The sequence below is a fragment of the Eschrichtius robustus genome, chromosome 19, assembly GCF_028021215.1.
Source record: "Eschrichtius robustus isolate mEscRob2 chromosome 19, mEscRob2.pri, whole genome shotgun sequence".
NCBI lineage: Eukaryota > Metazoa > Chordata > Mammalia > Artiodactyla > Eschrichtiidae > Eschrichtius > Eschrichtius robustus.
The window spans coordinates 49294592-49320193 of record NC_090842.1 but is presented as its reverse complement, the minus strand read 5'-3'; the positions used below and the strand labels follow the sequence as shown (position 1 = coordinate 49320193).

The 25602-nt window shown below is 47.2% G+C and overlaps 1 protein-coding gene across 1 annotated transcript in view; it reads right to left on the bottom strand.

The window, feature by feature from the left end:
• ZNF536 (zinc finger protein 536) overlaps nt 1-25602 on the bottom strand; it is a 229328-nt gene that overhangs the window by 147449 nt on the left and 56277 nt on the right. The window contains exon 2 of the mRNA XM_068529227.1: nt 8157-8309. Coding sequence (XP_068385328.1) covers nt 8157-8309 — 153 coding nt within the window. The remainder of the gene's footprint in view (nt 1-8156; nt 8310-25602) is intronic.

Below are 25602 nucleotides of genomic sequence, written 5' to 3'. Positions count from 1 at the left end.
TTCACTGGAAACAGTCCAGCTGTTTCCCAAGCAGCCTCCCTGCAGGGCACATTTCAGAGCTCTCAGGAGGCAAACGTCTCACAACAGTGGCCTGGCCTGGGTGGGAAAACCCTGTCAGCACATTCAGCGGGCTCTGAGGTACGGTCAAGTTCTGCTCTTCGGTTTCGTCGACTGACAAATGCCAAGTCCTGTGCTAAGAGCTGCTTCTTGGTCAGTGTCACCCCATCTAGCCCGAGCGCGTCGGGCTGGCTCTAACCAAGCCCCAGGCTTCTGCCAAGGAGCGGGTGAGTGGGCTGCCCAGCCCGCTCCCACCCGGGCCGGGCTCTGCCTGAGACTTGGAAAGACGTTCTGTGCGGCCCCGTGGCCCAGACAACCTCAGACCCTGCCAGCAGCTCTGTCCAGTTGAATGACTGCCCACTCAGACCCATAAATGAGTCCAAATCTACTGGGGGGAATCGGACAGACCGCCCGAGGCTTTCCAGGGTGACATGAGCCCTCTGGTCACCTCCACGATGTTTGCATTCAGTGTCTTTGCATCTGCCTGTTGCAGGAGCCATACACTCAGATGCTTCAGAGCTGAGCAGATGATAGGAGTGTGCGAAACAGCGGGGTGGGGACCACCCACCTCTCCTGGAGGGCCACCGCCACCCAATGCCACCAGCAGTGGACACAAGGACCTCTATCTAAGGAAAGCCTTGCTTCCAGATTTCTACATGCAATATCCCAGTTTTAAAATATTGGCACGTACTTAAAAACTTTTTCAAACACAGAGAGGGCCAAAGACCCTATTCTGCAGACCAGGTCTGGCCTATGAAACTTGTGTCTGGGAAAAGGATGACCGGCGCTGAGCCATTCACCCACCGAAGGAAGCAGGGAAGGACAACAGTAGGTTTCTGTGGGGAAACTTCTCACAATATTTTAAAGGAATAAGAAGTGGGCCCAAACAATGCATTTCTAGAAAAGAGAGTTTAGCTAGAAAAGGCATAATAAATTTAAAAAATCATCAGTTCATCATTCCATGGTCTAATGAAATTATTGGAACCATCTTACATTAAACCAGCTACCCACTGACACATGGCATAAGATGTATATTCAATTTTGGAATATCATTGATAACTTCTCTAAGTCGTTGTATCATAAATTTTAAGAAATATATGACCAAGTGGTTTAATTAGTTCATTGTACCTATTTTTACATGGTCATGCCTTTCATCATTCTAAGCCTCACTTTGCACTTGATATTCAAGGAAACCTCACTGTTCTGGGGAGTTATTCTGGAACTATTCAGAGCAAGTTCCCTATAGCGCGTCTCCAAAAATAACAGGGGGATTCATTTTATTCTCGTTGGAAATCCCTTTATCAAGCTTTTAAGAAGGGCTTCATGTTTCTAACTTTCTCGTGTGTGTGTGTGTGTTAAAACCCCAAAAGTGTTTTCACTTTTAAGTTGGGTAACCTAATATTTTCCCGTATTTGCATCCTCTATTTGATATTTATTTAGTCTTTCTACATGTCTTTACTTAGTTAATACCAGGAGAGATAAATATGGTGGTGCCTTTGCAGAGAAGCTTCAGTACATTAATATAAATTGTACACTAATTCCCCCAAAGCATATATATGTTGTAAACCTGAAGACTTTTCACACAGCTGCTTATTGCTAAACAGTGCCTTGTCCAGAAGGGGACAATCTGTGTCTCTAATTGCTGTCACTGAAGCCGAGATTCATTATGTGACTTTCCCATTAAAATGTGAGCATTAATTTGTATAATGAAATATCACCCACTGCAGTGTTCATTAGCCATGCCCTACTGTATACAGTACATTGTTAGCTACCTAGAAACTGTAGTTAATTTCACTAATGGATATTTCCCTACTTAGTGTTTGGTAGGAAATTTATACTGTAACATTACCTCTTAAACTTTTAAGGAAATTTAAATTCAATCAATTATCTTCAACAAAAGTTTGGGATGTCATTAAGGCAGGAAAAGCAAGGATGGGGGACTGTGGAAGAAGGAAATGGGCTTTTAGTTCATCTTAGAAAAACGACATAATTTTAATTCAAAACAAAAAGAAAAAAAGGAATCATCTCCTTTAGGGCAAATGGGTCTTTTTGTTTTCTCATCATTATGCAGGTATCTGTCCCCCACTAAGAATAACTCAATGCTCTCCTTTCAGAAAAGGAAATGGGAAGAGCGCCCATTTTAACCAATCCTTTTCTGAACGTTTATTCAATGTGCTTTTATAAATGTTGAAGCAGCCTGGTTACCTCACCAGAAGAGGAGATGCAGAAGCATCAAAGGTAAGCTGTGTGTGCATCGGGCTTAAGGCACCTAGGTTAGGCCCGCTGAACTTTCATTTCCACCCACATCTGCAGACCAGTCGCTGCTTGGTTGAAAGGCAGTTTCCAAAAAGGCATCAGGAGTTTATCATCTCCACTATGCCAGCGTCTAATTCCACCCCACTTTCCATGCCAGGGGTCAGGGAGCCTCCACCAGCCACAGTGGCCGTTTCCTTGCCTCACTGCCTCCCTAAGCTCATTGGGCTGGTGGGAAATGGAGGCAAGCGGGTCAAGGAGGCCTCAGGCCAGTCTGAGTTAGGGAGCAAGGAGGAGCCAGGGTGCACAGTACTTCCCTTTTAAATCGCTGGGAGGCTGCGTCAACACACCTTGTGGGTACAAGTCACTTCCTTTCCTCCAGCTGGTTATGGTGTGGACACACACTGTCAAAGAAATGTTGCATTAATTCCCTAAAACAAGCCAAAAATTCACCCAGAAAAGTAAAAATAGCAATACAGTGCAGTGGTTAATAGAATGGAATTCTAGATTAGGCAGATCTGGATTGTGACCTGTAATCAATGCTGGGCAACTCTGGGTGGGTAGCTTCACATCTCTGAGGCTCAGTTCCCTCCCCTTGCAAAGGGGACGGGGCGGGATAAGAGGGGAGTTGGAACCTGGTCTCCAAAGTGCTGTGAGGATTAAGGGGCGAATAATAATAATCCACAAGCAGCAAGCAGTGCTTGCACACGTGAGTGCACAGAAAGTGGTGACTACAGTTACTGTCATTGCTGTTGTTATACTATCCTTGTTGGCTGAATTTTTCTGTGGGCAGCCAGTTGCTGTCATGCTGTGTAGACAGCTTCAGTCATGAGGCAAGAAAACTCCCAGGCTGTGCCTTCCCCACAGGGAGGGCACACAACCCTTTGGAGGGGCTGCAGGAGAGAAGTCTTCTCACCTCCACAGTCCCCTTTGGCTCCATCAGGACAGAGGAGCCTCGGGTCTCATGCCAAGAATGCAGGTGAGAGCCGAGGAGGGCACCCCATGCATCCCACCTGGCCAGCGCCCAGCTGCTGTATCACTGAGGCAGCACCCAGAAGGGTGGGCTGTGCCGGGCATGCCCCTCAGCCCACCCTGAGACCCCCGGAGAACCACTGCTGGCTTCCCTGCACAAATCTAGTCCATAAAGAGGTGCCCAACTCAGGGCCAGACCAACACATGCAGCAAATCAAAACCAGATTAATAAACCACTAGCATAGTTTGAGAGGGGAAAAAACCTAATGAGATTTATTTTTAATTAGTCTCTGAACTTTAGTGCCTACAAGTTTTCATGAGTGAGGTTGCTTATTATAGTTCTCTAGAATGGTCATTCCTGAGACAACAGGCACCCCCTGGGAAACCCGACACACAGGTGGGCCATCACATGGGGTGTTACACCCTCCTGGGGCTTGTGGGGAATGCACATCCCTCCAGCCTTTCAGGAACTGACTACTACCTGCCTACCGCCTGCACAAAACAGACACACTGGACCCTTCAGAGTATCCCCAAGGTAGTACCTGGGGGAGCGGGTAGTGAGGGAACGGATGGAGTACATTTGCAGGCAGCCAATAAAGAAATGACTGGCTGGCCTCGGTCAGGGGCAACCTGGGGGCATCCCTGCCTCCTGTTGCATGGTATGACTGTTTGCTGATGCATCTCTGAGATGGTTAATTTTATGCATCAGCTTGACAGGGCCAAGGGTTGCCCAGATATTTGGTCAAACGCTATTCTGGATGTGTCTGTGAGGGTGTTTCTGGATGAGAGTAATATTTGAATAGTAGACTGAGAAAGCAGATTGCCCTCCCCAGTGTGGGTGGGCCTCATCCAATCCGTGGAAGGCTTGAATAGAACAAATCTGAGTAAGGGAGCTCTCTCTTTGAGCTGGGACTCCATCTCAGACTGGGACTTATACCATCAGCCTTCCTGCTTCCCAGGTCTTTGGACTCAGACTGGAACTTATACCATCCACTCTCTGGGGCCTCCAGCTGACCGGCTGCAGATCATGGGACTTCTCAGCCTCCATCATCAAGTGAGCCAATTCCTTATAATAAAGACCTCTCTCTTTCTCTCTGTCTCTCTCTCTATATGTATATATATATTGATGTGTATATATGTATATGTACACAGATGTGTATATATATATTTGTATATATATGTATATTTATAGATGTATATAGAAGTATATATGTATATAGATGTGTCTATAGATGTATATATGTATATAGATGTGTCTATATATGTATATGTATATACGTATATAGATATGTATGTATGTATATGTACATAGATGTGTACACACACACACACACGCACACACACGCACACTGTTTCCCTGGAGAACCCTAACTGACAAAGTCTCCTTACTGACTGGCTCTGAATTCCAATCACTGGCAGCGTGCTCTAGAAGACAAATCACACACGTCCAGTGATTGGGTCCTAATCAGCCCAACTTTCAAATAGGAGAGCAGTTCAGCCTTCCCTGGGTGGGCAGCAATCAACGTCTGCCCTGCAGGAGCCAGAGAGAGGCAGCCCTAGGATGTGAGGGTCCTCTGGGTGCCTCCCCTCCATCACACATGGATCTGGCTGGAGCTTGGGGGACAACAGAAACGTTCTTGCTCCCTGCAGGCTCTGCCCAGCCCCCAGGTGTCCAAAGCAACCTGACTGGTGCATCTGCTCAGAACCTCTCTAATAAACAGGTGTCGGGAGAAGAAGAGCAGTAATTGAGTTAATGTAGTGGAGTTAAAAAAGGAAAGTGTTTTTATCAGAGTTGATGCTATACGATCAAAACTTCCCATAGAGATGGAGTAGGACAGAAAGACACAAGAGAATGTTCCACCTCATATCCTGACCAATTAAAATATATTTATTACACATTGGATTTTTAATGTGCTCGTATGGGTCCATTATAGAAAAACTTCAAAAGATGGCATCTTGGAAAACAACTCTTCTGTTTTGGAGACTGCTGTCCTCTGGCCATGTCACTTGGAAATACAAAACCGCAAAGAGAAAGGGGAAGGCAGTACAGGACATCTCCACAACTGGGGCCCCTATTAACTCATTCATTAACAAATCACTTGATTTTGATTTTTAATTACACACGTAATCTACACTTTTACATTGTCATAATGGATGTTTTACTTTGGTGATTTATAACGTGTAACACTTTCTGTTCTGTTCAGAAGCACAAGTGTAAGCATTTTCCAACTTCTTTGTTCTTTGATAAAAGGAAATTGATCTTTATCTGGTTACCATTCTGCCTTTTAAACACTGCAAATTCTGTTTCCGAGGAGGGCTGGTGGTGTGATGTTTCCATGGCTTCTTTCATTTTCACCCTTATTCTGGGAAGTTTCTGGAATGCCTCTGTCTGTGGCTCTGCCTTGCTTCTCTCTGTGTCTCCAAAGACTATTGATTACAAACTTCAGAAGTTTGTGACGCAAAAGAAGCAGAAGTTTGGAAAAACATAATCTTTCTCAAGCTTTAAAACTTCTAAAAACAGTATCCATTTGTTTCTACCCAGGTTCAGCAAGACTTCTTTCTGCCAGCTTCAGTCCTAATTTACCAAGAATATTCTGTGGTGTTTCCACTCGAACCACAGACAAGCTGATGGGGGTGGGGGCCCCTAGGGTCGGCAGAGCTCCTGGTTGGGAGGCACTGCCCCTTTCCTTCCAGACCTACACTCCCCGGCAAGGCCGGCCTCACCCGTTGTGAGCCATCACGCACCTGGGGAACCTGGCCCAGGAGCCTGTGTCCACATCACATGAAAGGGCAGTACCACAGCACCCGCCTGGCCAGGTCTCCACACTCCTCTAGGCAGTGAGACCGTGGGTGCCCTGGTGGACTGTCTCCCATGTCCTGACGGTCTGTGGGTCCCTCCCAACCACAACACTAGTGGACCCGGCTCCAACCTGGGGAGGAAAGTGGACATCACCATGATCTGAGAAAGCTGAGCTGCCTCGCCTTGAGCCCCATCACTGGGAAGAGCTTACTGAGAAGGGGACATTGGTGCCAAACTCTGAAGGTGAGGGCGCAAGCCGGTGACCTATCTTACAGGGAAGTGCAAAGGCCCTGAGGCAGGAACTCAGGGACTCCTCACGAAGCTCCTGCGGAAGAGTCTTCCATCCATAACCAGGAATCTAGCACCTGCAGCCTGGCTGCCACGCTGTGGCTTCTGACCAGCTCATGTGTGCAGGGTGCCTTTCCCAAAGGACCACAGGTTCCCTAGGGAAGGGTCCACCTTCCCCACTGCACTTGTCCCCTCTGTGTTACCCATCACAGGGCAGGCATTGCAGGAGGAGGGTCACTCACTTATTTGTTCTGTCATTCAACCTCTCAAATAAATGTACCATGCCCCCTGTAAGCTGCAGTTTACTGCAAGGTGCTCTTGTAGGCCCCGGGGTTCTATAGCAATTAAATAGATGGATAATATTACACCTTCACATTCTACTTGGTGGAAGACAGACAACACAGAAGGAAATGAACAACTGAATTGAACAAGATAATTTCAGAAGGTGTTAAGTCTATGGAGAAAATAAAACAGGAGCATGAGGGATATTTCAGGCAGGGTAGTCACGCAGTCTCTCTGAAGAGATCACATGAAGCTAAGCCCCCAGTGACCACCTGGAGGAAGAACATTCCAGGTGGAGGGGGCAGTAGGTGCAGAGGTCCTGTGGCAGAAGCAAGCACTCTGCATTGGAGGAACAGGAAGAAGGCAGTGGGGTCACAGGGTGGTGATAAGGGTGAAGATGGGCAAGATGGGTCGGGTCCCATGGACCCTGGAGAGTGAGCAAGCTTGGCGCATAATTTTAGGAGACCCCTCTTTGCCCTGGGGTGAACCCATGAGAGAAGTGCTTCAGGACAGGGAGGGACAGTGGTGATGGCCAACTGCACCCAGGCTGAGAATAAAGACAGCAGCCCATCCCACTGCCACCTGTCCTCAGGGCTCCTCTGGGTGTCAGGGAGATTTGCAGGCACAGGTGAGGGCCCAGGTGAGGGCTCCTTGTCTTTAACCGCATGCTGCACATGAGGCCCGTACACACTAAATATCCTTCACAACCCTAAGCTTTATTGATTCCTTAGGAAATAGACCACAATTATTTTTGAAAATAGATGGCATATTTGTCTATCCTCTGAAGCAGCTCACACTCCAATAGATAAAGTGTCAGGAGAAAAATCAAAGAAAATGGAGGTGTCCATACATCAGAGAGATTTTTTTTTGTATTGGCAATGTGCAAACAACTAGCAGAAAAGCTCACAAGAACCATGACCGAGAGACAAGACAGAGAGACCAAGAGAAGCCCTCAACTCGAGGGGCTCGGACAACGCCGTAACAGGGGAAATGACCGCAGTGGTCCAGTGGCTTGGTTAAGAGCATCTCGATTTTTCTTTTGAGGAGACCCAGTGGAGAGACACCCATCCTCCTCTCCATCTATCCAGTCCCAGGTGTGGGCACGTAACCCCAGCTGGGCCAGAAGCCAGCCTGCCTTCAAAGACCTCCTACATGCCCTTGTATGTTTAGAGTTTGAGCTGGGTTCTCATCATCTGCACCTGAAAGACCCCTGGTCCATGCGAGGATGTGGGAGGTGCTACTTCAGTGCAGCAGAAGGAGGCCATCAGCAAATGTCGCAGGGCCTCGGACAAAGCATCAGCCTCCCAGGCCTGGACCATGGGAGATCCATGTCCACATGCCCGTGTGTCATTCAAGAGGGTGAGTATGGAGTAGAGAACTGGGTCGTTAGGGTCAGTTCAGACCCACACCATGGTGCACGGATAGGCCCACAGAGGGTAGACCTAGGACAGGAGCGTGGCAGCCCTGGGCCTCCTCCTCCGAGCTGTGCACCTGGATCCCTCACCTGTGTGTATCCTCAGGTGGACCTTTAGGTGATGTGATGTCCGGAAGGTTTTCCCACAGTACGGGCAGTCCTTCATGGCCGAGCCCAGGCTCCTGTCGCGAAGCAGTGCGGGCTGCTGGACGCCGGCAGATCTCCCAGCCTCCTCGCCAATGTCTGCAATGGAGGAGAAACGTTCTCACATCACTTCAGCACGTGTCAGAAGTTGTTCGCACCAAAACTGCCAACACCACACAAGGCTAAACATGTCAATACTACACCTGTCTATTTCATTCTTTAAATCTGACAGAATGCTGACAATTCACGTATTTTCTTGTTATTCTCTTAAATTATTTCATCTTTCCTATCATCATTTTAAGCAGCATATGGTACCTTTATATTGAACTGAATTAAACAAGAAAAGAAACAGCTGTGTCAGCAGCTGGTTTGATTTCTTCTTTTGCTTAGCTCCTATTAAATATTTTTTTTCAAAAGTTTAAAAATGTTGGTGGTTGTTGAGTCTGATTAATTTATAATACGGACTAGCTGGAGAGTTTGCTATAGGATCAAAATCACATTTGCATTATATCAGGCAACAAATGAAAAAAAAATGTGTCTCGGCTGAGTCCCCAAGACATGCAGACGTACAGCTATTTTGGGACAGGAAAGAAAATTATCCCAAACTGATCATTTCTTCCTTGTAGAGTCTTGCCTCCATCGCTGGCTGGTGTAATCTCATGAAAGGGAGAAGAAAAAGTATGGAAATGCGGTTCCACAATTAGCCCATGATAAACATATAGTGACATATTCAAAGTCATGTGCAGAAACTCAGCTGCAAAACTCCCATAAACTTAGAGCACTGCAGTTAAATCTTTGTGCAGTGACCTGAGAACTTCCTCTGTAAAGTATCAATACAAATTTTGCTTCCTGCTGTTATCTGTTATGTAACCCAAACCATTAGAAAATGGAATAAAATTTACATACGGCTGCCTTCTGCACAGAAATGATAGGACATAATAGTAAATAAAACCGTGAAAATATCTAGTGGTTGGAGGATATGTTATTGCAACACCCGAGGCCTGACATCACATTGCCAAAGAGGCGACATCAGGGGAGCAGGGCAGGAGCTGAGACTCTGCATCTCGAGAAGGGGAGGCAGGCAAGCCTTCTCCTCTGGCCTCCCCGCAGGGCTGGAGGCTGCCGCCTGGCACAGAACCCAAGCTCCCGAGGCTGGCAGGGTCCTGGCCGCAGCTTCCAGCCCACCCTCTAGGCCTCCTGGTAGATTCACCATGAGAACAAGGGGACCTTCTGGGATAATAAGCAGACCTGTGAGTTCTGCAGAGAGCAAATAAAAACCAAGATTTGTACCTTCCAAGCAATGGAAAATACAAATTGCTTTTATTCTTCAACATCCATTCCTGGTGTTCTCCGCTCACAGCCAAAAGGGACAGACCTCTAGGCCATGAACAAGATGAAGGCAGTCGCACTTAATTCTTATTTGGATGTTTGCTCGGCGCAACCGTGGAAACCCTTTGGCTTCGAGCATCCTCTCTGAATTTGGACTGTGCACGACGGCATCATCACCCTGGAAATTTTCCTTGAAGGCTCACTTTTAATCCTATTCTCCACAGCTCTTCTAACCATCCTTGGAAGAGCCGTTCAAAAGGTCTAACTGCCCAGCTTTTTTTTTTCCTCATAATTTTACACAGGGAGGGGGACTCAGTTCATCCACATCTAGAACTCACTCGACCTAGCACTCGCTTTGTGGTTGTCCACGTGACTGTGGAGAGACTACCAAAGATGGCTATTGGGCTGCTGCTAAGGGAAAACAGGCACAAGAGAGTGTTGCCAGGTCATGGCAAACAAATGTCCCACATGCAGTCCTAGCAGGAAGTCCCTGCCCGCAGGTCAAGTCCACCAGGGCTACTACCACCTCTGTCTTAAAGAGCCAGGTTGCCGAGAGCCCAGGAGAACAATGGCCAGATGCCAGATGCCAATTCCAAGTCAACCGCATCCTAGTTATAAACAGCTGAGACGCCATCTCTTACCCATCTCCCTCCACCACCCCCGAGCCACCCCAACCCCAAACCTGTTGCATTTGCCCTCCCAGCATTACTCATTCCTTTTGTGGGATCATGAGGTCAGCTTAAAATAACAACGAGCCTGATTAAAATTCCACCCAAGTGCTCCCTGCAACAGGGTTGAGATACCCTATTTAAGTTAGGAGGCCATGAGCTGTCCATTTGAATGATGATCTGAACTAAGTGTTGACTTCGGGACAGGAGTAGGCAGGTGTGGGCTTTTGATGTTGCATCCCTGCCCGTCCTCACGTCCCACGGTCTGCAGCTGAGCACCTTCCCCAGATCCTCCTCCGTCGGAGCCCCTGGGGAGCAGTCCAAGGCGGGGCTGTCCAACAGAAGAGAATAGAGAGTGTGGGGAACGTATTTCCACTGCAGCTTTTGGTGAGGCCTGGCCCAGGGCACGATATAGATAAATAGACAGGTAAGGCTGCAGCCCTGCGCTCCCGCCGGCTTTACGGAAGGTGAGGAGGAGAAGCGTCTCACTATATGACACTCTAAGCAATGGCCTGTATCTGTTTTCCTTTTATCTTTCTATCCTGGATATGTGTGGCCCAATAAAAAGAATGAATTTGTAAGATAAACAGCTTTCTTTGCAGATTTAAGAGTCTAATTTTCACTTTACACAGAATGTTTTTTTTGTTTTTGTTTTGTTTTGTTTTGTGTTTTTTTTTTTTTTTTTTTGGAGGGCCAGAAGGTCTATGGCGTTTACTCTTAGGCTAATCCAACTAGAAAAACAAACTTGAGCGACGATGAAGGGGAATTGTGGGTGGTCCCAGGAAGTGTCCGGAGAGGCTGAAAGCCAAGTATAGTCTGTCAGTGATGGCAGAGGAAGGCCCGCTGAGCTGCACACTCACAGGACCTGTGTGTGGGTCCCTGCCTACACCTGGATGGATATCGAGGAACAAGGTGTGCTAAACCGAGCCCAGCCCCGCTGAGAACTCAAGGGGCTCGCTCAGAGGGGAAGACGAAGCTGGTCTCCGATTCCTTCTCTACCCGCCCAGAGTGTAAAAGCACTAGCAGCTGTCCTTCTGCAAGGCTCCCCAGATGGAGTCCCGAGGCTCTGCCTGTGGCCACACACAGCTGGCCAGGGAAGAACCACGGGTCCTGCTTATGGACAGACCAGCCCTTCCCCAGCCCTTCCAGGAAACACACGACAGAAAGGAAGAAGCATTATGAAAATGACACCTGTGATCCTTTGTCAGGCCATTTTTGGATTGGTATGAGCTTTTAAAAAAAATTTCCGGGCTTCCCTGGTGGTAGAGTGGTTGAGAATCTGCCTGCCGATGCAGGGGACACGGGTTCGAGCCCTGGTCTGGGGGGATCCCACATGCCGCAGAGCAACTGGGCCCATGAGCCACAACTGCTGAGCCTGCGCGTCTGGAGCCTGTGCTCCGCAACGGGAGAGGCCACGGTGGTGGGAGGCCCGCGCACCGCGATGAAGAGTGGCCCCCGCTTGCCACAGCTGGAGAAAGCCCTCGCGCAGAGGGGAAGACCCAACACAGCTAAAAATAATAGGTAAATAAATAAATAAATAAATTTAACAACAACAAAAAAGGTGCCAGACCTGAGAAGCCTTTCATCTCTACTTTAGAAAGGCACCTGTTAAAAAAAAAAAAAAAAAAAATTTCCTTTTCCTAAAATCTGCAGTTATCTCTTCCCTCTGATCAGACACTTTCTCTAAATGTGTTGAGTACGCTGAAGGTGGGCATGTGAACAGAGGTCGGCCTCAGGCCCACTGGCTGCTCCTCTTGCTTCTCTGTGAAAGGAGCGCTGCCAGCTCCTAGAGGCTGGGGTGTCCCTGAGAGTTGGAGCATCCGGCTACAGGCAACACAGCCTCAGCCTGGGTGTGCTCTGGCTCTCATAGGATGGGGAAAGGGCTGAGAAATAACTCCTGGGACTCCTGTTTCTTTTCTTGACCCCACTAAATAATATGGGATCTATTCTTCAGGAATGGATGTCTTATATATGGTGGCAGCAAATAATATTCCAGAGGAACACAGACTATACATGCAACCCTTCCCAAGTTTCAGCCTAGAACAGGTGAATTGTAGTAGGTATCAAAAACTCTGCAAGCTTTCTCCTGTTCCTACAAGCTGAGAGTGGTTAGATAAAAAACAGGGCATGGATCCAATCATTTCAAGTTTTCTTTCAAGAATTTAGGAGGTTTCTCAAAAAACTAAAACTAGAACTACTGTATGACCCAGCAATTGCATTCCTGGGTATATATCCAAAAGAAACAAAAACACTAATTGGAAAAGATACATGCACCCCAATGTTCATAGCAGCATTGTTTACAATTGCCAAGATATGGAAGCAACCTAAGTGTCCATCAACAGATGAATAGGTAAAGAAGATGTGACACACACACACACACACACACATATATATATAATGGAATGCTACTCAGCCATAAAAAAAGAATGAAATTTTGCCATTTGCAACAACACGGATGGACCTGGAGGGTATTAGGCTAAGTGAAATAAGTCAGACAGAGAAAGACAGATACTGTATGTTATCACTTACGTGCGGAATCTAAAAAATACAACAAACTACTGAATATAAAAGAAAAAGAAACAGACTCACAGATATAAAGAACACATCAGTGGTTACCAGTGGGGAGGGGAAGAAGGAGGGGCGATATAGGGGTAGGGAACTAAGAGGTATAAACTATTAGGTATAAAATAAGCTACAAGGATATATTGTACAACATGGGGAATATAGCCAATATTTTATAATCGCTATAAATGGAGCATAACCTTTAAAAATTGTGAATCACTATACTGTACACCTTATATATAAAATATATAACTTATATAATACTGTACTTCAACTATACTTCAATTAAAAAAAGATATATTATTTGGGGGTGGGGGACATCAGACAACTGACCTTCCTAATTTTGTCATCTCAAGGTCAGAAACCATGCCTCCTACATTTCCATTTGCTGCTCCTAAGCCTCTGAGTGGATAGCAAGGTTGGCCTAGGCCAAGGTGACATTAAGGTTCATTACCTTCCCTGAGAGTTCACAGAGGGAGGGTAGGAGGGAGGTTCCATAGCTGTGGGCTGAAGGAGGGGCCGGGGGATTAAAAATGGTCATGGATCCTCATACTGGAACCCTCATCATCAACCGCCACAAACTGGCAGTCCTGGATAGACAAAGAATCAGATGCTTAGAAAGAAAGACAAATAACTTTTCAATCGTTAAAGCCCAGACACACATACAATACTATCAGCAGCTGTCTGAATCCATCCCTGAGACTGGCTATCTTGTACACAAATATGATTTGAATTTATGGGTGCCTCATGTTATACTTAACCTTACTCACATATTGGTTTGGAATTTAAATACTTGGTTTATGAAATAATTTTGTATTTTAAGGGTAGATTTTCCCCCCAGGTTATCTTTAAACACTGAGCTTCCTCAGTACATATTTAAAATAGTCTTGTTTGCAAAGAAGGCTGCCTCAGGAGTCAGGAGGCAGAGTCTTTTGCTTCTGGGTCCCCGGGGCCTGGCTGTCCTCAGGCAAATCCTTTCACCCCACCCCAACTGGACTTACTGGCCCTTCCCCTCGGCTCCTTGCAGTCCTGCGATGCTGGAAGAGCCCCAAGCCCACTGCAGGCTGTCTTCACCCACTTAGCGGCCTTTCCTTCACCCACCCTAGCCCAACCTAAGCCAGATAAGCAACAGGGGTGGCTCTTAGAGATATGGGAGGAAATGACCATGAAAGGGATAGTACGTGCTCCTATGTATTCCACGAGAGCCTACTTTTCCCAACTGCCTTTGCGCTAAGTTGGGACCACTGACTAGTCCAGCCAATGGCTGGAAGCGATGCAGAGGAGAGACAGTGTGCCCCTGACTGTCTCCCTCTCCTCCCCGGCCACCCTACCCTTGCAACACAAAGGTCGAGGGGGCAGGATCGCAAAACAGAGGATGCCTCGATGGCTGCGTCACCAGATGGAGGGGGGCTGACCCGAGCCAGGCTGTGCATGAATGAGAAGAAGATCTTGGTTCTGTTAAGTCATGGAGATTTGGAGAGTTGTCACAGTGGGAGGACTCAGGAACTAAGAACTGTGAACCTTCTACTGGTGAGGCCTTCTGGGTTTATACCCAATCCTCTAGGTAGTCTTATTAATTCACAGAATGAGACAGAGAACAAGGTCCAGAGAGACCAAAAGAGGCAGAGTGGGACCAAAAAGAAAAAGCAAAGAAGGTTTCTTTTTAAATAGTGCACATACTCTCACTACTCACCTCATCCTGCCAGGCAGCCTTACCCTTCACACGCCCAAAAGTACATTTTGGAAAGATTTTTATTTAAAAAAAATTGTCATGATGATGTTGATGTTGATGACGATGATGATGATGATGTTGATGATGATGATGATGATGATGATGATGATGATGATGATGATGATGATGATGATGTTGATGATGATGGTGATGATGATGATGATGTTGATGATGATGATGATGATGGTGAGCCCGTGCAGGGAATGGAGAGCTATCCCAGCGACCTCAGGTGGGTAAGGGAGCTGTCTGTATACCTGAGCATTTACTACTTTACGACATAAAAGGCCATGGTATTTTAATTTCTATGGAACTCCTACTATAACAGTAAACACATTTTCCCAGATGAGTCGTGCAGTTCATTCTAAAAGTCTGTCTTGTGCAAAGAGCATCTCAAAAGCACAGATCTCCCTTCATTAATGAAGGAAAAAACAACTTGTGGAGTCTAAAGTGTGAGCATGACACCAAAAAATCACATCTTTATTAATATCTTTGCCCACATATACCAGTGTTTTAAGATCTTTTCAGGGGAGGAAAAATAAGACCTTGGAGGAAAAATCCAGAGGAATGTATAGTTCCTCTTAAAAGCTTAACAACACTTTCCCTTATTTTAAAACCTTTAAAATAAACAGACTCAAAACAATGATTACTGTGGTAGAGGTTCCTGATGAAGAGTTCCCTTTATTTTTAAAAATGATTTTAAATTAATGGTATGCATAAAAATTATAACATTACTGTAAACAATTGTACTTAACTCTTGGAACACGTCAGTCATGCCTTGGGTCAGTATTAATTTGGTGTCTCTGTTGTTTCATCAAAGTTCTCTGGTTTATGATGGCCATATATAGTCATGTTAAACAGTTAAGCATTAATATGGATTGGCAAAAGTATTTGTTTAAATAGAGAGCTATTTTAGAAAAGGATGACCACTCGTGAGAAGGCAACAGCCAGCTTCCCTGCGGGTTCTTAGGACTGGGGACCAGGCTGGGCTCACTGGCAAGGCCCGAGCTCGTGACACATCTCAGGGAGCAGAGGTGAATGTCCTCCATCATCGCCTTCCTCACCTCTGACCCAAACTCAAAACTATGTAGAGCTCCATTTGCTGTTAGCAAGATAGGATTTCTGGAATTGGGGAAATAGGTCACTAAAAGGCTAAAATTTGGAGAAAAGAATATAAGATACTAGGATCTCAAATAGCTTCTCTAAAGCAACATTTTGATGAGTTAAGTGAAAATGAATCAGAAACATATGGATTAAATTTCCCTTAAAATACACAAGGGCTTCAAAATCAAGCACTGTGGGCCAAATGTGTTTCTGGTTTTACCAAACCCAGAGCCCTTTCTTAACTGTCAGGGGAGTGTTCCGAACCACCCTCCCCTCCCCCACCCATCCACTGGTGACTGGGCCACCCATGGGGTCTCTTCCCTTTGGCATTGTGTGATGCTGCCCTTGACAACATCCTCTGTAATCCTTGGGTTGCCAGCTCTCCCAAGGCCCTCAGGGCCAGCGGTGGGTAGGCACTTTGAGTCCACAGCCTGGGAACTGTGACCATGGACGCAGCAGGCAGGATCTGGGACTCACAGAATCAACCTTTGACAAGACAGCTGGGTGTGATGGGTCTCTTTGGGTTCTGCACACCCCTCTCTTCCCTCTGGCCTGGTGGGCAGGGATCCATCCCAGAAACTGTTCAGGTGAACCAGGGCAGAGCAACGTCACCTATGAACTGGCCTGGGTGACGAGAACCAGGCAGGAGGATGAGTCTGGAGAGGGACGGCCCAGGGGGCTGCCATCTCCTGGGAAAAGCCTGGTTATGTGCAGGGGAGGGAAGGCCACTGGCTCCATTGCTCTTTAGAATAACCCCCAGCACCTATGGTCTCCAACCCCCACCTAAGCGGCCCCCGCTGCTGCTCGGACCTCATCCCAACTCCTGACTCTACTCCAGCCCTCCATCTTTCTGTTTTCCTCAAGCCTTCCTGGCTGGTACCCAACTTAGGGCTTTGTTCCTGATGCCTCATCCACCTGGAATTCTCTTCCCCCAGAATTCACACGGAGACTCTCACTCAGGCTTTAGTCCACAGGCCCTTTCTGGGAGAGGCGTCTCTGACCATATTGTCTGAAGGAATTCTCCCCGACTCCAGGTTCCAGGGCGCTCTTTCTCTGGTTGGTCCTTCAAGCAACCTGCTGCAAATGCTAACTGACCTATGTATTTGTCTGCTTACCACCTGTCTCCCCCCAGACACAAGCTCCACGCAAACAGGGACTATTAACTACTGTTTGCTGTTATACCCCCAGCACATGGTAGGCACTCAGCTCATAGCTCATACATACTTTAAAAAACTGTACATACTTTTTTCAAAATAAATAAAAGAATCAGAGAAGGCAAGCAAACTGAAATTCAGAGGCTAAGATCAGCTCCTGACTACAAGAGGGAAGCTGTTTTGAGTAGCCTGGGAGGAACTGGCCCCGGGTACCAGCAAAATACCAGCAAAATACCAGAAATGCCCCCAAAGTGCTCAGCACAGACCATCAGGGGCCGGGCCGGAGTGTGATAACAGCAGGGGGGAAGGAGGTCAGGGGTGCCTGGGGAGGCTTCCTGAAGGAGGTGGCCTCGGGGCGTCTCCCGGGTCTCTCTCCATCCAGGTGGAAGGAACCACATACACACTCTAATCAGCAAGGTCACACGTGAGCTTTTGAGAAGATGGGGGCGTGTTGTTGAGGAAACCTTCCACTGTTTCATCTGCCCACTCCCTGGCTAAAAAGGAAGATGTCATTGCGTTGGAAGAAATAGCCCTCCATATGCATAAAGAAACATTAATCAATAGAAAAGTGTAACAAGACAGATACTTTAAAAGTAACCCATGCCCCAATTACTACTGTAATTATTGCAAAATATTTGTTTTGCTTTCCCTTCTTCGTAATTTAAATTACATGTTCCTTTCTTTAAAAAACAAAAAACAAAAAAAACTACAGACTACAGAAGCCTCTACTTTCAGTAAAGCATAAATTCCCAAAAGATTTCTACATAATTTATTTTCTTAAAAGAACTATAGCTTTTAAGATCCTCTTAAGGTAATTTACAGCCCCCTCATCTATGGGTGGGGAGGGGGCTGGGGGGAAGATTGGAGGAGATCTCTTTGACTGTCGGGTATGTTTCAGGAATTCTTACTTAAATGACACTGAGAACAAGCTGGACCAGTCTTTTTTACAATGCACTTAGTCGGTCGCCATAACTTGTGGGGCTGAGTTTTCTTTTGGGAATGGTGCGCACTGAAAGGAGAAGGGATGATTTGGAGATAACGCTTCCCCCTGGAGACATGTTTTGCCATATTCTTTTTTAAACAAAGAAGACATCTTAAGCACCTTGCAATATCTTTCATTTAATCGTTGGCAGAAGGCAAGTCCCTGATGAACACCGGCCTGTGTCTTTCTCTTTAACCAGCTGAGTGATCCAAGCTTTTAATATAGCCGTTCCAATTATTGTAAAAGTCATCTAGTACCTTATAACCACAAATATTGACAGTTTATTGCACAACACATTCCTGACATTTGAAGGTCACACCATACATAATACATACTCTTTTATAAAAGTGTCTGGAACAAAAAGATACATGATAAGCAATTACCTCTCCCGGCTTGTATGTATGTACAGTTCGGGGCTGACTAGAGGTTGCATGGGAGGCGCAGGCACCATTTTCAATAATCTATTAAGGCAGCATGGAGGCATTCATGATGGATAATTATGAAATGGCTTGTGGACACACTGCAGTCAGATTGGCTGGCCGGGCCGTGGGGTCTGGGCAATTCTCCTTGTCCGAGTTCGGGTCACAATGCCACTCCGCCATGGAGAGCCCTGCCTCACTTCACAATCGGATTTTCCCCCAAAGCCACTAAGCATAACAGAGTCACAATATGTTCTTGTTTTTCAGATTGGTCTGTATGTGGCTGAAAGGAATTTAAAAAATCCACCAGGCCTGGTTCAGATGCGCCCCACCCCCAGCCTGCTGAGGTGCCCCAGAGGGGCACTGGCCACAGCTCTCATCACACACAGAGCCACACTGCCGCCCCAGGGCTGTGGCATCCACGGAGACCTGCAGCACAGGAGTATGCGGCTGTCAGGCACAGGTGCAAACCAGAATGGGAAGAGTGGACCCGAAAACTCTCCTGATACTGAGGCCACGCGACATCTCCCAAGAACACTCTGAGAAGGGAGGCACCGCTCACCGCCCCTTATCCCATTCCCACTTGTCCTTCCAGCTTACGTCTGACAGAAAGGTTCCAATCACAGATTAAGTGGAACAGATTTGCAATCAAAGGCTTCAGGTTAAAACCAAGTTCCAACAATTCTTAGGAGTGTAATCCTGGGCAAATTACATAACCTCTCTGAGGTTCATTCAGTTTCCTTATCTGCAAAACAGGGATAGTCATAACAATTCATTTAGCACGGTGCCTGGTGCAGGATATGCTCCAATTAATAGTAGCTTTTAACATGAATATTGCCAAAGGGACCCCCTGCAAGCAAGGATGGCTTGAGGGGGAGGGCAGAGACTTGTGGCTTTAGTGCTCTCCCCACTCCACAAGCCCCAAGCGATGGGGCCTGACACCTGCACAAGGTCTAGAATGAGAAGGCATGCTCCCTTCCTGAAAAGTCCGGGTTGGAGCAATTTCTCCAAAGCTCTGAAAACCCAGGCAATTCTCCCAAGTTAACAGTGAAAAACAATTCAGGCTGCAATTGAGCTTCGTGTAGATGACAATCTTTAATCACAGATGAAGCGGCAGGTCATTAGAATCTACACCAAACCCCCTCCCAAACAATACTAATGGCTGCAGTTTGAAAAAAAATTATATATATATATATATATATATATATATATATATATGCATGTATAAACACAAATATATATATATATATTTTAGAACTGTATTAAAATAAATAATCAGCAAACTCTCAAGATAATCAAAAGCCCTTCCAAGAGTAATTCTATTTTGATTTCCAGAGTGAACACCCTAAAATTTAAGACATGGGACCAAAATGATTTCTATAAAGATGACATGTTTATTAGCATTAAATCCCAGGAAAGAGGGCTTCCTTATAAAGAACACAGTTTTGCATCTGAAAGCATGCATATTAGGATGTGTGTGTTTCTTTAAGAAGCTATTCTGTTTTAGAGGGTAGCGGGTAAGACAGGGCACCACGTGATCTGGAGGTTGCTATGGTAAATATGCATTTTTTATTGAAGAGTAAACAGTGGCAGAAAACAAGTGTCAATTGCCAGCTCTGAAGTTACTGCCATTTTTGAGCCGCACTCACTTATCTAGCCCTTTTAATTTGAGAACCTTTATCAGATGACTACTATCAATGGATCAAGATTTAAATTTTTTTGAATATATGCTGCAACTTTCAATACCTTGTAGTAATAAATACTCCAGTTGACATATAAAAATTAGCAAAAAAAAAAAATTCTACCCAGCTCTGCTCATCACAGCACAAACATTTTTCTGGAGCTCTTTTGCCTGTTGGTAGATCTCCAAAGGACAAAACCTTCAGACTTGGCTCAGGCCACAAAGCAGAGGAGCCAAGGAGACAGCCGAGGTTACCCCACTGACCATTGTCTTGGTACCTGTTGGCAAAACAAAGCTAGAGCCGATGCCCTGGGGAATGGCCCTCCCCATCCAGCGGTCCAGTGTCTGTGTCCTGGCAAGGCTGACGCCGCCCCAGGCTGCTGGTAGGGCAGTGGACTTTAGCCAATACGACTGTGACACGTTCAGCGAAGATTTTGCTGTTTCTCCCCCACAGAGATTGGCTTGATGGCAACTTTGCTTTCTTTTTTCTTTTCTTTTTTTTTTTCAACACCTTTATTGGAGTATAATTGCTTTACAATAGTGTGTTAGTTTCTGCTGTATAACAAAGTGAACCAGCCATACATATACATATATCCCCATAGCTCCTCCCTCTTGCATCTCCCTCCCACCCTCCCTATCCTACCCATCTAGGTGGTCACAAAGCACCGAGCTGATCTCCCTGTGCTATGCGGCTGCTTCCCACTAGCTATCTATTTTACATTTGGTAGTGTATATATGTCCATGCCACTCTCTCACTTCGTCCCAGCTTACCCTTCCCCCTCCCTGTGTCCTCAAGTCCCATAAAAAGAAACGAAACTGAGTTATTTGTAATGAGGTGGATGGACCTAGAGACTGTCATACAGCGTGAAGTAAGTCAAAAAGAGAAAAACAAATTTTGCTTTCTGATAACCACAGGAGTGGCCTTTCTCAACTACAAATGAGGCTGTGTTAGAAACCTCAGATAGCTCCCGGTCATGTTCACATCCTGAGTGGGCCCTCAACTATCTTCTCTGGCCAGGTGAAGAGTCTGGATTTTGCTCTTCTCCTTCTAGCCAGCAACTGGCAGAGGACCAGCCTGTGAGTCCTCCTCTTCCACATCCGGCACATAGTAGGCACACAACCATCACTCAACCAACACATGCATGAATGAATGATGCGTGAATGAATGAACTGACCCCGGGGACTAGCTTCCTGGGTAGCAGCTTCTAACAGGAAGGTCAAGTCTGCTCATTCTTCCTTTGATCGCAGATAAAAGTATCTAAAAGGTAACTTTCCAGGCGCTAGAAATCCCATAGACTAGTCCAAAGGAATCTTGACCAGGGACAAGCAAAATGAGTGTGTTCTCCAAGGAGCCCCCAGGGAAGGAGGGAGCACGAATAAACTGCCCTGTTTGTGGAGGGACGGGTGGTGGGAGCAGAGCAAATTGTCCCCACGGCCCCCAGCCACGTGCAAAGACTGCAAGGCAGAAGGGGTCACCTCAAAACACCAAGATGTGTTTGATGCCAAGATCTGAGTTAAAATTTAAACTCTGTGATCCTGAGCAAACCGCTAAAGCTTCATGAACTTTAGCACCGTTGTTTGTATAACTGGATAATGGTACAGAGGAATCTGAGTGTTTCCTGAGATAGGGGGTTTGCAAGGCCTTAATATACCTTAAGTCCTGCATTGGTATCACAGCAGAGTGGGAAAGTCACTGGCTTTGAGATGGCCAGCTCTGGGTTCCAACCTGGCCCTGCCACTTCTGAGCTGTGTCTTTGTAAATGCTTCTCCTAACCTTGCCCAGACTCCAAACACTGTCAGTAAAGCGGAAATAACGGTGCTACTTTGCAATCCCTTGTGAAAACCAAATGAGATAATATGAGGAAAGGGCATCTGATAGATTTCCAACTGTCAGTTCCCCTGACCTACCCAGGTCTGGAATACTCACCACACAGATGACCAGGATAAACCAGAGGTTATGACTCATACAATGGCATCATCATAGGAGCCCTGCCTACGGTCAGCCCCCTCCCCCAGTACATTCCAAGTAGGAGTCACATTGCCACGATGGGAAGATCAATTCCAGTGTGCAAAGTGACACCAGCCTCTGTGGTGGGAAACCCACGAACAAGGCTCCACTCACACCCATGTGTTCTAACCCCGAAGTTACAGTTTATTTGGCACCTGCCCCCAAGGCATCTCCTAGACGAGACACACTTACTCCAAACATCCCTTTGAGGTGAGTAACTAGGGGGCGAGGAGGAAGACCTGGGGGCAGGTGTTAGACCAGGATGACGGGGAGAGAGAGGAGCATTCACCATTCTGGGCAGCTCAGGCCTCTCCATCCTGTGCTCCGTCCACGAGATGGCTGGTGTTAAAGGGCGACGGGCTGGCTGCCTCTAAACGTCTCTGCAGAGCACCCCATCTGCCCAGACACACAGTCACCGGGCCCCTCGGTCCTGCACCCCAGAGGCCCTCTGACCAGAAAATGCCCTGACCCCAGTACTGAGAAAGAATTTTCGAGCCATCCTTCAGGCACTGGGCAGTGACTTGGAACTGTGATGTGATGTGAGCTGGGAGCTTTCCTCGACAATGCTTCAGGGGGCCACGCGCTCCCACCCCCGCCTTCTCTGCATCTGTCCAGGGCATTCCCCGAACATGTAAGAGTCCCAAGGAAGCCCTTCTGGCCCTCCAGAAAGAGAGAGGTTGGAACTTTCTCCCTGATGGACATCGGAACCTCAATACATGCTGGTCCCTCTTCCTGAAACACGAACCCCAAACACCACCTCCATCTTGCCTGGTTGATCCCACCATTCTTGAGGGTTCAGCTCCAAAGCTGTTTCCTTGGGAGACATTCTCGGACTTCCAGACTATGTCAGGTCAGCCCCGATTACCCCAGAACATAACCTTCATGACACGTATCAGAGGTTGTACTTACCATATGTGTGTGTGATACCTGCTTAATTTCTATCTCTCCCACTAGCTTGTCTACTCTGTAAAAGCTGGGATGGATGGGGTCTATTTTTCTCAATCTTATGTCCCTAAAACATCCTGGCACAGAGTAGGTGCTCAGAAAACACTGGTGACTGACTGACTGATGGATACATGAATGAATGAATGAATGGTGCTGGGGAGGCTGGGCGGTCATTCCATGTAGTGTAACCAAAGGAGGCTACCTTCTTCTTTTAAGACCTTCACTCTCCTCCACTGACCTTCCCTGGTAACACCGAGTCCAGGGCTTGCACTGTGAGGGGAGAGGCTGCAGCCAGCTCTCCTGGGAGGGAAGGGGAGTCTGAGTGTTGTTCTGCAGAACTGACATCTCTCAAGAGCCCCAGCCCAGATTCTGGGGTGGGGGCAGCAGGTGGGCATGATCTGGACAAACAGAACCTCGGGGTGCGAGGGAGAGGCTGAGTGGGTGCTGGCCGAGGACCGCTGCTGGTGGACAGAGCAGAGCCCAGGCCCCAGGGCAGCATATCAGGATGTTGTTCTGCTTGGTTCTTCTGCTGAATGTCTGGCCCTGAGGAAAAGTCTGCCCAGACATATGTTCTCGGGGGCATCCCGCCACACGGGTGCTCTGCGTGCACCGCCAGAATGAGGACTACTCTGCCTTCCCATCTGTGTGAGGCTTGCTCCTCTCCCTCAGCCTGCAACCCCCGAGCCTCCGGCCATTCTCACTGCCCCCCGTCCCTCCACCTCTGCCCCCTCCCCAGCTCACCTCTAGCTGGGCACCACCCAATGTTTCCTGCTGGTGCTCACTACCCCAGCAAATCTTTGGTCCGTCTGGTTTACCTTGGCATCCCCAGCCTCTAGCAAGGTGCCTGGCACTTCATATTTTTAAATAACTACAACAATTTAACAAGGTGACACCACTTTGCTAGATTAGATCGTGGTGACTTTTTCTAATAAGGAAAATCGCTTTCTCCGTTCCCTTTGGAAGCTCTTCCACACTAATACTCAAAGCAGTGCTGCATTCACAACACATATAGCCTTATAATGCTAATTTCTGTCCCATAACCGAGAGAGACAACTAAATGTTGCAAGGTTATTCAAAACTCCTGCCCCTTATCCTCTGACTTCTCCTTAGGGGAAAATTGCACAGGAATACATTTCCTCATCTGTATGTTAAAGCACGGTTATAATCCACCTATCATGATTGCAATTTTGGGAATCAAAACGGAGATCCAAAACAGCAGTGTGATCTACATTTTAGCCACATATATTATAATAAATTAAGCCAAAGAAAGAGTTCTGCATTAACTCTCACTCTATTCCTTTCATACCCTATAAGAACATTGAAGCCACCCTCCATAAGAGCCCTGGCCTTCCCTCCATGCTGCCCAGGGCTGCCACGTTGCCACTGCCTCACCACCTGGAAGGCACAGTCACAGAGCCAGTTCAGAGCATTGACTAAGTCAGGCTTTGCAACACAGGTTCAAGGCCACAGAGAGGCTGCCAGCCATCCCTGGCCAAGGGCAAGCAGAAGCCTCTGGAAAGGAGCTGGTAGTGCGGGCAGCATACTGCTAGAAAGTTCCTAGCCTGATGTTTGTGGACACTATGCCTCGGGACTTGGACCAAGGAGGCAGAGGGGACACAAGTGTCCATTACCTTAATGACCTAGCCCATGTTCTTTTCCAGGCCTGGGCCTCTGTTTCCACTTCTGTAGCATGTTGGGGTAGCCATCTAATGGAGATCTCAAATGTTCATTACACAGGGTTTTCATTGCTAAATTTGTTTTTAACATTTACAAATTAGCGGCATTTCACACGTCATCTTGCTTTCCAGCTTCTCCTGAGAAAACTGTGCTTTCACAACGCTGGGTCCAGGGTCCCAAGGAGCAGCGGCTGTTGGGTTGGGCAGAGGGGGCTTCCTCTTCCCCAGGCCCTTCCCTCAGCCTCGCCACCTGGCTGCCCCCACCCGGCAGGCATAGATCTCTCTGAATTTGCCATCTCTGCCGAGATGGTCCCGGACACCCTTTCTACCTCTGAAGACAGCCTCAATAACCTCAGTTGAGCAAATAAAGCAGAAGCCTCCAGACTAATTCTCATAATTATGATGGGTCTATTATTTCAAAGCCAGCGATGATTGTGGGGTCAGGTGCTCAGAGGAAGAGGGAGAGAAACATACTTTAAGTGATAGAAAATATCCTCTGATTCTTTGCTATGATACCAAATTGCATCCAGAAATGCTGAAACATGCACTCACAACCTTAGTCAAATTTCAAAGAGGCCTTGGCAGGAAGGGCAGTGATCAGAGAGGAGCGGCTGGAGAGCCACATGATTGACAGACCCCGTCCAGGACTCACTGCTGGTCTGAGCAAAGGGACACGGACACACCCCCAGCTGCTGAGCTGGCCTGGAGAGCTCCCAGTGACACTCTGACCTCCACGTCTGCAGCACCCAGCCTTCTCCTTTCTGCCTCTTCAGGTGTTCCCACCCAGCCCCACTGCCGGGGCCTCCCCAGCACAGCCCCATCCTCTGAACCTTTTCTGGACGTTTCTGCACAATGACATGCTGCTCTGGGCTGCTCTCTCATTTTTCTTATGCGTTTTGATTCCAGCCTGCTTGCCAAGAGTACCCCGTGGGTTTGCCTGTCTCGTAATCTCCTACAAAGCCGAGCAAAGGGCTGGCCCACTGAGTCACTCAATAAACACAGGTCGGTTGACCTTTCCATTGTGAAAGACACCGTTATTATCTCCTCCAGGGCTTTCTTCCTAGGGCTTCTTCAAGGAGAAAGGCAGATCTGACCAAGTGGCTGCAAACACCTTGGACTTTCTGGCCTCATTTCT